This window comes from Ochotona curzoniae, unplaced genomic scaffold (genome assembly GCF_017591425.1).
Source record: "Ochotona curzoniae isolate NIBS_2020 unplaced genomic scaffold, NIBS_Ocur_1.0 scaffold_2683, whole genome shotgun sequence".
Lineage (NCBI taxonomy): Eukaryota > Metazoa > Chordata > Mammalia > Lagomorpha > Ochotonidae > Ochotona > Ochotona curzoniae.
In genome coordinates, this window is record NW_024467100.1 from 574,245 (window position 1) to 584,633 (window position 10,389).

The 10,389-nt window shown below is 42.9% G+C and overlaps 1 protein-coding gene across 2 annotated transcripts in view; it reads right to left on the reverse strand.

The window, feature by feature from the left end:
- MAEL (maelstrom spermatogenic transposon silencer) overlaps window positions 1-10,037 on the reverse strand; it is a 31,637-nt gene extending 21,600 nt beyond the window's left edge. The window contains exons 1-5 of one of the 2 annotated variants that reach the window (XM_041003251.1): window positions 9,821-10,019; window positions 9,394-9,486; window positions 8,335-8,437; window positions 6,731-6,886; window positions 5,458-5,499 (exon numbers count right to left, since the gene is read on the reverse strand). In XM_041003251.1, the coding sequence (XP_040859185.1) occupies window positions 5,458-5,499; window positions 6,731-6,886; window positions 8,335-8,437; window positions 9,394-9,486; window positions 9,821-9,952 (526 nt within the window). In that variant the 5' untranslated portion in view covers window positions 9,953-10,019. Of the gene's footprint in view, window positions 1-5,457; window positions 5,500-6,730; window positions 6,887-8,334; window positions 8,438-9,393; window positions 9,487-9,820 lie in introns of both variants that reach the window. The other variant, XM_041003252.1, reaches the window with a different exon arrangement.
- Between the last annotated feature and the right edge of the window lie 352 nt (window positions 10,038-10,389).

The window sequence follows — 10,389 nt, forward strand, 5'->3', positions numbered from 1 at the left end:
AGACTTCAAAAAGTATAAAGGCTATAGGGCTATATATAACAAGCTAACAACCCATGACATACTGAATGAAGGAAAGCTGAAAGCACTTCCCTTCAGATCTGGAACAAGACAAGAAGTCCACTTTTGCCACTCTTACACAAAATAGTACTGAAGCATTAGCAAGAGCATTAGGGAGGAGATACAAAGAAAATCAAAATTGGAAAAAAAGGAAATCAGAACATCTATGTTTGCAGACGACAATGTTTTACATGGAAAAAGCTAAGCAATTCACCAAGAAGCTGTGAGAATTGATACACCAACTCTGTAAAGTTGCAGGCTACATCATAAACATGCAAAAAATAGCTTTTTTATATAGTAAGATAAATTTACTGAAAGATAAATCAAGAAGGAAATCCCATTCACAATAAGCCAGCAAACATATCTTAGATTTAACTGAGTAACTGAAAGATCCCTGCAATGAAAATTATAAAACCTGTTTAAAGAAATCAAGATATGAATACATACACAGTTTTGAAAAAATTAGTAACATGGAAATGTCTATTTACCTCAAGCAATTTACAGATTCAATATAATCCCTATCAAAATATTAATGACATTCTTCAGAGGCCTTAGAAAAAAAATATCTTAGAATTCACATTGAATCACAAAAATACCCAGAACAGCCAACCAAACCTCAGCAAAAAATGTTGGAGACAACGAACACTCGGTTTCAAAGTATACTACAAAAGCTCTAGTATATCAGAAGAGAACACTGCTGCCATAAAAACTGGTACATAGAACAATGGAGCAAAACAAATCCCAGAAACGAATCCATCTTTGGCCAAGGTGCCCAGACCACACAATGGAGAAAACGTGATCTCTTCTATTAATGGTGCTGACAACACTGGAAGTATATTTGCAGAAGAATGAAGTTAAGATTTCTACTTCTCACAATAAAAAAAAAAAAACCTACAAACCCACAAGAAATGGGGAAAACACCTTAATCACAGTATCACTGGCCATCAGGGCAATGCAAATCAAAACCAGGAGTAAAGTCAATATTGTGGTATAGTGACCTAAGCTTCTGCCTGTGATGCTGGCACCGTTTCAAGTCCTGCCTGCTCCATTCTCCCCTGAGCTCTGCTGCAAATGCGCCTAAGGAAGCAGCAGAAAATGGCCCAAGTGCTTGGGCCCCAAGTCCCTGGGGGAGATGCAGAAGCAGCTGTGGGATCCTGACTTCAGCATGACCCAGTCTGGCCCACTGAGGCCACCTGGGGAATGAACCAGCACATGGAAGATTCTCTTCTAACTGTGCCTTTCCAAAACAAAACAAAAAACAAAAAAAAGGAAGAAGAAACCACAACAAAGTGTCACTTCTGTATCAGAACGCCTAAAGACAATGCTGCAAAGGAAGCTGAGCAAGGGGAACTCTTACACACTGCTGGTGGGAATGTAAATTAACGCAACCATTATGGAAACCAGTATGGGAGCTTCCTTAAACAGAACTAGGCCTTCCACATGATAGAGCAATCCCACTAAGAGGGTACACATTCAAAAACATGAGCAACCTGTTGTATCAGATGTTTGCCGCAACATGTTCACAGTAACCAAAATGCGCATCACAATGGACCATAACATAAACACAACTGGAGGACATAGTGAGTGAAGTAAGTCTGACACAATTTTAGTATTTGGTTGATTTAGCATTAACAAGCCATTATCTAAACAAAAGACACAAATGATCTAAAATGTAGATAAAGACTTCATTAAGAGGTTGTAGTCTCTGATGAGTAGTTTAAGACAAACTTGAAAAATCTAAAATACATACACATTAGAATGAATCTAGTAGAATGTATGTAGTACATTATAAGGAATGGACTAAAAAATCTGCAAAAGGTAGAATAAAATCAAAATACAGAAGCTAACAATTAGAAATACAATTTTATTTATTTATTTTAAAGGCTGAACTACAGAGAGACCTTCCATCTGATGGTTCACTTCCCAAATGGCTACAACAGCCAGCAAAGGGGCAGAGCACAGCCAGCAGCTTCTTCCTGGTCTCCCACATGATGACAAGGCCCAAGGACCTGGGCCAGCCTCTGCTGCCTTCCTCAGCACATTGGCAGAGACCTAGACTGAAAGTGAGCAGCCAGGACTCAAACTGGCAACCATACAGATGCCAGCACTCCAAATGTTACCCACATACTGTGCCACAACGCTGGCCCCACAACTTTAAAAAACTGGAAGAGTAGGTAGCTAAAGCGTCTGTATCCCACAGTGGAGAGGGCAGTTCACGTCCCTGGTTTACTTCTGACTTGCACCCTGGATTGGGGCAGTTTGGCTCCCAGGTGCCTATACGTGAGACCTGGATTGAGATTTCAGCTCACAGGTTCAGCCTGGCCCACCATAAGCTGCTGTGGGCATTTCATGAATGAAGCAGCAGATGTGAGCAATACAGCTATTGCTCAGAAAAATAAGCAAGCAAGCTATGGCTCACAGTGGCAACAACAAAGAAAACCTACAAATTAGCAAAAGACATTAAGATTATTATAAAGACAGTTATAAAAATTTACTGAAACACATAATAGACGTATGAAGGTAAAAATAGTGTTAGGTTTACTCAAAGACTCAACAGCAGAAATAAACAAGTTTTCCCCAAATGCATCAAGATTTAAAGGTGATTACCATCAAAATCCCAACAAAACTTGTTGTAAATCACACACAAACATCCTACGTTGCGTCTGTAAGAACAAACAGTGTGGAACGGTATGGTGGGGTAGCATGTTAAGCCTCCTCATTCACCAGTGGCATTCCATGCAGGCACTGGTTGTAGTCCTGGCTGCTCCAATTCCAATCCAGTTCCCTGCTAATAGCCTGGGAAAGCAGTGGAGGATGGTTCAAGGCCTTTGATCCCTGTACCCACATGGGAGACCTGGAGAAGCTCCTGGCTCCCAGCTTTGCATCAGCTCAGCTCTGGCCATTGTGGTCATTTGGGGAGTAAACCAGCAGATGCAAGCTCTCTTTGCTCCTTCTCTCTCTTTGTAGCTCTTTCAAAGTGTTAAAGAACAAATCTTTAATAAAAAAAGAACAAAGGACAAAAACTTTCTGTAAAATTTCAAAAGAACAAGATCACAGGAATTGCCTAACTAAACTGTATAAAACTGTTAAAGAATATATTGACAGCACTACACTGAAGGTAAAAATAACAAAAACACCAAGTAGATCAATAAAACACAATAAATAGAACAAAGAGATTAATACATTAATAGTAAAGTGATATTGATACAGGTGATACTAGCTGTTGGGACAACAAATTGATGATGGAGCCAATGATGCTAAAGCAATGGATTATCCATGTGTAGAAATCAAGCTGCATTGTTGCCTCAGAACATACAAAACTAAATTCTGGGTGAATAAGGAACTCTGAATACAAAACTCAGACTTCCTGATTTTTAGAAGAAAATAGAGTCAAAAAGCTATAAGATTTTTAGGTAAAACATAAAACAAAAAATTCATACCCTTGATAAATTAATTTATCTGTTCATTAAGGCACCAGAGAGTGAAAACTATAAGGTACAAGCTGAAAGTAGGCATCTATCTATAATTTCTAAAAATCAATAAGCAGGTAAGATATATATGACACTGTCAAAAATAACAAAATCAACTCAACAGAAAAATGAGTAAAAACCCACCAAGTTAAAAAAATACACATACAGAAATATTCAATATGATAACCATTTCAAACTCAAACAAGCAAAGCTAAACACATCATTTAAATAATTATGTGGTTATTTTTAATATAACTACTCAGAAAAGTTAGGAAACATAAAATTCAAAGTAGCACTTCTCTTGAACAAATGAAGAGAAAATCCAGGTGACAGCAATGACCTTCAACAGTATTGGTATTTCAGCTGAACGCTGGGGCTGCTGTTCATTCATTCATACTCTTTATATCCCAGTTTAGTATGTACCATTCCTGTGTGTCTAAGAATCTATGCATCTTTAGTATAGGAAGCTAAAATTAGTTTGCAAAGCTTTGCCCCTTTTAGCAGAATTTCTCCAGAGAAAACCATTGAGCAGTAGAATGGACAGCAGAGCACCTCTGGCTGAAGCAGGAAGGAGAGCCAAGCCCTCCATCCTGACAGCAATAAACCCTAGAGCATCTCTTCAGAGGCACACAACTGGGCACGCCCTATCAATCCCCTGGTCATCATAGTAAGGTGCAAAATGTAAGGCCCACGGGCCAGTCACCTGATTTACCTACATATACTTCACTAAAAAAAAAAAAAAAATCAGACAATCCAGGAGCCTCAGATCTGAGTACATTCCTTAGCTGCCTCTGACACTGGTCACATGCACATACAGACCTGCTCTGATGTGCTAGAGTGAAGCAAGCATCTCATCAATCAGCTTAGTTAGATCCACATGGCCACTTTTAATTACTACGTCAAAATCAATGTCACTCTAACGGGCATTTATCTAATTGGCACATATCCAAGGTTATTGACAATTTAAACATTTAGGTTGGCTTAGCCCCAAACATGTTAGATTTCTCTGAAACCCTATTAGTTTCAATTAGATTTAATAACACATTAAGACTACAGTAAGAAAATACACCTAGAGTCTCAATAAGGCTTAAACTCCAGCTCACTTGCTCTCTCACACACACTGTATCTGTTAATTTGAAATGTGAGAAAACAATCCTTTAAAAAGATTTAAAAATAGCCTTTAGATGAACTTATGAAAATCAAAATAGCAAAGAAACAGTATGCTGTGAGTGACTCTGACAAACGAGCATCTGGCACATAAAGGAAACGCACTGTGTTCAACACAATTACCAGGAACAGCTGAAGGGAAAAGGTGACAATTCAACAGCTAACTTTCTATTTGTGGGTTTTTACTACTATCTAGTTTAATAAGCTTGACAAATGGAGTATTTGGGAAGATTAGCCACAGTCAAACTTCAAAGCAACAGCAGGATTTTTCTTTATTGTAGTTGTAGAAGTGGACTGCTAAAGAAAAAATCAAAATACAAAAGTGTTCAAAAGCACCTCATTTTTAAAGAACATTCTTAAAATCATAGCTGACCACTGCAGACAAACTCACTTCTAATTTCAAACATTTCTGTAAGTTAGGTGTTCACATTTCTAAGAATAATTTAAGGAGATTGGAGGCACCTGGCTCACGCAGCTGGCTCATCCATTATCCCCCATTCCTCGATCGAGACCCCATCCTAATTGGTGGTCAACATGGGCCTGCATCCCTTTATGTAAATATTATCAAAAATATAACATACAAGTCTACAAAAATTTCAGTTTTTAAAGCTGCAGACGCTGTTTTTAACTTCTATGATGACTTAAGTCCAACAATGACTTAAGATTATCCTTCCCCAGCTTAGGTTTTACAAGTTACAGGAGTAAGTCGGACAACTACGCATATATTAAATTCTCATATCCTACCCAATTCCTTGACACTTACTTGCAGCCTGACAATGAAATCGGAATCCTCGTGGAATTTCACCTGTAATAGGAAACAGTTTCTTAATGGAAGCAAAAGCTAGGATGTTCTATAGTGATGCTCCAGTTAACACCCCATAGGATGCAACGGGCGGGCAATTCTAGTATGCGACAGTACAAAAGAATAAACTCTAACATTTTTTGAAATCAAAGTTTAAGTACAAAACAACTTGTCCAAACTACTTTTATAAGTTTATTCAGAGAAAACAAAATTTCTAGGTGAAGTATACAGTGCCAAAGGAGTCTTTGCTACAGTTGACAAATGGACACACCGGGCTGTGAGGTCTTTAATACAGCAAGATGCACTTGCATGTGTCGGCCACAGCCTCCAAACGCTTGTGTTCTACCATCCACAGGGAAAACTGCAGCTACTTGGTCCTAAGCAGCTACACTCGCAAATCTGGGTACAATGATTAGTATTTCTATCACCTGAAAATGAGAAAAAAAGTACTGGGATACCCTAATTTTAAAGTAATTAACAACACCAAAGGAATGCTTTCTCCGAATTCACCCCTCATACACAAGGGTACTGTAAAAAAAAAAAAAAAAAAAAAAAAAACTATGTGGAAAACAGAGTTAAAGGTAAGTTATTTTGGAGTAAAATCATTTCAAAATCCATTCCTATCCCCATGATTTCGTTCAGGTCCTGCTGAATTTCTCCCGGTTACCCTTAGGCACATGCTGGTTTCCTAGCCACTACCTACCATCCTTGGATGGAAGTCACACCTGAGCCTTTCAAATTATCTTGCTTTTAATGAGGTGGAGCAGTGAGCTGGGGGTCTGTTAAAAGGCTTCCCCTCATTTTTCTCAATTATTTCCTAGAAGAGCCTTCCAATGGGCAGTGTTCCTGTTTCATAAACGAGCTAAGAGGCTCAGAGAGGTTCTGTACTTCCTCAAGGTCACAAAGCAATGGCAGTTTAAAATGAAAGCTAGTGACCACTGAGGAGACAGATGGGGTAGAGAGAGAACAGCAAACCTTAAAGTCTAGAAAAATCCTAATACATGTGGCTGCGAATGAGCAGACAGAAAGCACGCATTTGTAAGGTATTCTGGCGAGGTTAAAAATATAAGCCAAAACCCCTTAGTGTCAACGTCCAATTTCTAGAAATTTTTCAACAAAATATTACAAAGTATTGTTACATTTTAGGAATTCAGCCATGCATTATGTTTTTTTGTTTGTTTGTTTGTTTTAAATACCTTGTAAGATTTAGCATCTATCCTAACTGGCTACTTACCCGGACTTATAAAACTGTGGAAATCTGCCATAATCCCTTCTTGGAGAGAATATTTAATACAGCCGATTTCACAAGGGAGGAAGCGCTGTTCACAATGAGGAGGGAGCTCACCATGGCTAAAAATATTTAAAAAATAAAAAATGCTTCCAAGGAGAGCTAAAAAGAAAACAGACAAAAACGAAAAAGTGAGTGTCTCCAATTTACTCTTTCCAAAATGTCTCATTAGTTTAGGGCAGGAAAGGTGCCAGAGCCATTTTCTTTGTGTTGCTATATTCTAGAATGAGCCAGAAAAGAGAAAGGTAAACCAAATGCACCAAATACTTCATTCTTATAATTACTTATCAAGTATGAAGTTAGTAATTACTCCTTGTGCAAGGCAGCAGAAATCACCCCAACTTGCAGCTACCTTCACAGAGCTGAGCTCTAGCTAAGGCCTCAATCCCAGCAAGTGCAGAAGAGACGCTGTGATGTCTATTCAACAAATACAGGATTTGGGAAACGAGTCAAGCAAAACGCAACGTAACATACTCCTTTTTTAGACTTCTTACAAATAGGACTATCTATAAATTTTAAAAAATCTGAGAAGGTGTAAAGCAGTCACGCCAGTACTGGTTATGTTTAAGACTGGCATGATTTGATTAGGATTAAAGTCAGAACACAATAAAGGCAGCTCAGAGGAACAGCAAGTGCCTGCAGTAGCCATGCCCTGCTCTAGCCTGGTTCAATAATTCATATTTACCTTCATAACGCATATGTTAAGAAAATGTTTTAAATCTTAACTGAAGAATAACTGCATATATTTATGAGAAGCCAAGCAATTCTGACACCTGCATATGAGATTATTAAACCCAGCTAATTAACATATTAATCACTTCACATAGTATTTCTGTGGCATGAACATTTAAAACCTATTGTTAGCCATTTGAAACACACGTATTCACATTGCTGTGAAACAGATTTCAAACAACATTCATTCTACTCATTTTCATAACTAGGTACACAGTTATGTAACACGTCTAAGAAATATTTATGTTTGCGGCTGGTGCGTTGACTCAACTGGCTAACAATCCATTTCCAAGCACCAGCATCCCCTATGGGCACCGATTCATGTCCCAGTTGCTGCACATCCCATCCAGCTCCTGCCTGTGGCCTAGGAAAGCGATGGAGGACAGCCCAAAGCCTTGGGCCCTGCACCCCCATGGAGAGCTGGAAGAAGCTCCTGGTCTGGCTTCAGATCCACTCCGCTCTGGCCACTGTGGCCATTTTGGGAGTGAACCAGTGGATGGCAGATTTTCTGTTCTTCTCCTAGTAAATCTGTATTTCCAATAAAAACAAACCTCTCAAATATCTTTAAAAAAAAAAAACAAAAATCTCTTTACGTTTAATAACATAGAGGGCTAGAAACCAAGAGTTTAGATTTCTTTTTGTCAAAAAAATCATTAATTTCAGCAGAGGCAAATTACCTGGTTCTTTACAATTTCAGTGCTGCAGTATTTAAAAAGTGCAGTCAATTACTCTGAAATCGGGAATCAAAATGAACAAAAACCATTTCTCTTGAGCAATAGAACACTGAGTCTTAGCAAAATGTTCCAGAATCACCATACCTTGATCACTTTTCAGAGACAAACTTGACATATCAGGGGGTGAGACGGTCTGCCTCGGGACGAGCATGCCCGGCCGCCTCAGTGGCACGGAAACATTCGCTTTCTAAGGGGAAAGAGATGACTCCGTGTTAAACTCCTGCCGGGCAACAGCCCAGAGATGACTGCGTGTGCACTCCAAGGCCAGTGAGGCCCAGGAATCCCCTGCCTCCAACAGGACACACGTGTGCTACTCTGCAGCAGCTGGGGGGCATTCGGGGCCGCTCTCAGCACAACCAACCGCCCGCCACTGAGTCAGCTCTTCTGTCCGACTCCTCCTCCCTGCCGCCCGGCCAGTGGGCACACGTAAACCCGGCCCACCGTGCTCAAATACTCTGTTCACTTGCAGAAAAAGCAGAGCAGAGCAGCCAAGTCTGTCGTGAGGCAGACAAACAGCACAGTTTTGGGGGAGGGGTAAATGTCTTACAACAAGAAATCCCTGTACAAATTCAACTAACTGGGACTTCTCCAGTACAAACAGAAAACCAACCAACCAATAAAGCAGCCCATGGAGCTCAAACAAGAGTTCTGAGCTGCCAAACCGCCTGGATGGTGCTAAGGAAAAACACCCAGAGGGGAGCACCCACTGGAGCTTGGATGTTCTGATTTACCTGGCTCTTCAGCGTTCCACCACACAGAATTCACCCCACAGGCACTTCCTTCCGCGTTTTACAAACACTGACCAACATCTCCATCACCTGAGCACCCCCTGCCTTGGTCCCAACCGCCTCCAAGCATCCCGTGGGCGGTCGCCAAGGGGTCACGTCCAGGGCCGCAGGACGGTCCCTACACAGGGAACACCCCTGTTGCTGACCAGTGCTTCCTAACAGCCATTCCCCAGGCCTTGCCACAACAAACTCCAGCAACGTGTGCCCCACGCATGCAGCTCGTTGGCTTTTAACAAGCATTCTGATACTAGAGGGTAGGGGGGAACCCAACCACCCAGCCTTGTGTCCTCTGCCGTTCCTGGTCCTCTCTCCTTGGGCTGGCCACGCCGGGCAGGCGGCCACTCGCTCACTCTACCTGCTTCTCCAAAGGGCCAGCGTCCTTCCCTTGGGCAGCCTTCCACTCGCGAGCCATCTCTGCGTATTTTTCCTTCTCCTCCTCCCTTAGGAGCTTCGGGGGACCGAAAAAGGGTGAGACAAAGAAGGCAGGCAGCAGTGAGCGGCCAGCGCCCAGTGCCACGGAGCCACACGCCGGGGCAGCGGAGAGCGGGCAGCGCCCAGTGCCAAGGAGCCACACGCCGGGGCAGCGGAGAGCGGGCAGCGTCCAGTGCCAAGGAGCCACACGCCGGGGCACTTGGGCAGGTGGTTCCGGAGTCGGTTTGCCCCCCTGGGACCGCCCGGTAGGGTCCAGGGCTTGAAACCCGAGGACTACCGGCCGCGTCCAGGAGACCCTCCCGCCTCGCCCAACTGCCCAGCCTGCCGGGCACCCTCGGCCCTCCTCTCACCGCCCAGTCGGCCGAGCAGTAGGGGATGGCGTCTGGCACTCGGGCCACAGGCAGACCTCGCCTGCGCAGTTCTGGAATCTTCTCCTGTACGAAGAAGTAGTAGGCATTACGGCTGGCCCTGCGGTTCGGCATGGCGAGCCAGCTCAGGCCTCGACCGCACCTGGGCCTGCAAAAGCCGCCGGCGCCCTCGCCGGGCTCCCGCCCTTAAGTAACCGAGCTCGGCGCTTGCGCACGCAGCCCCGCACCGCCCAGCCAATCAGGACGCGGCGCGCAGCCGCATTGGCCCCATTTGAGCACAAACAGCCTGAGACCGGGAAAAACACACCTCGTGGAGCTGTTGGGGCCAGGCGGGGGGAGGGGAGGCGGAGGTGCCAAGCATTTTCATTGGCTGGGTTCGGTCGCGGGGCGGGGCGGTGCTGCCAGGTGCAAGGCGCGCTAGGCTTTATATTATTGCGTCACATGCGTCCCAGGAGGGTTAGGAGCCTCCATGTTATAGAACTGTGAAAGGACGAGGTTTGTGCCGAACATTGACGGTCCTTACTTTCAGGAAGTTTTGCACATGAAGTATT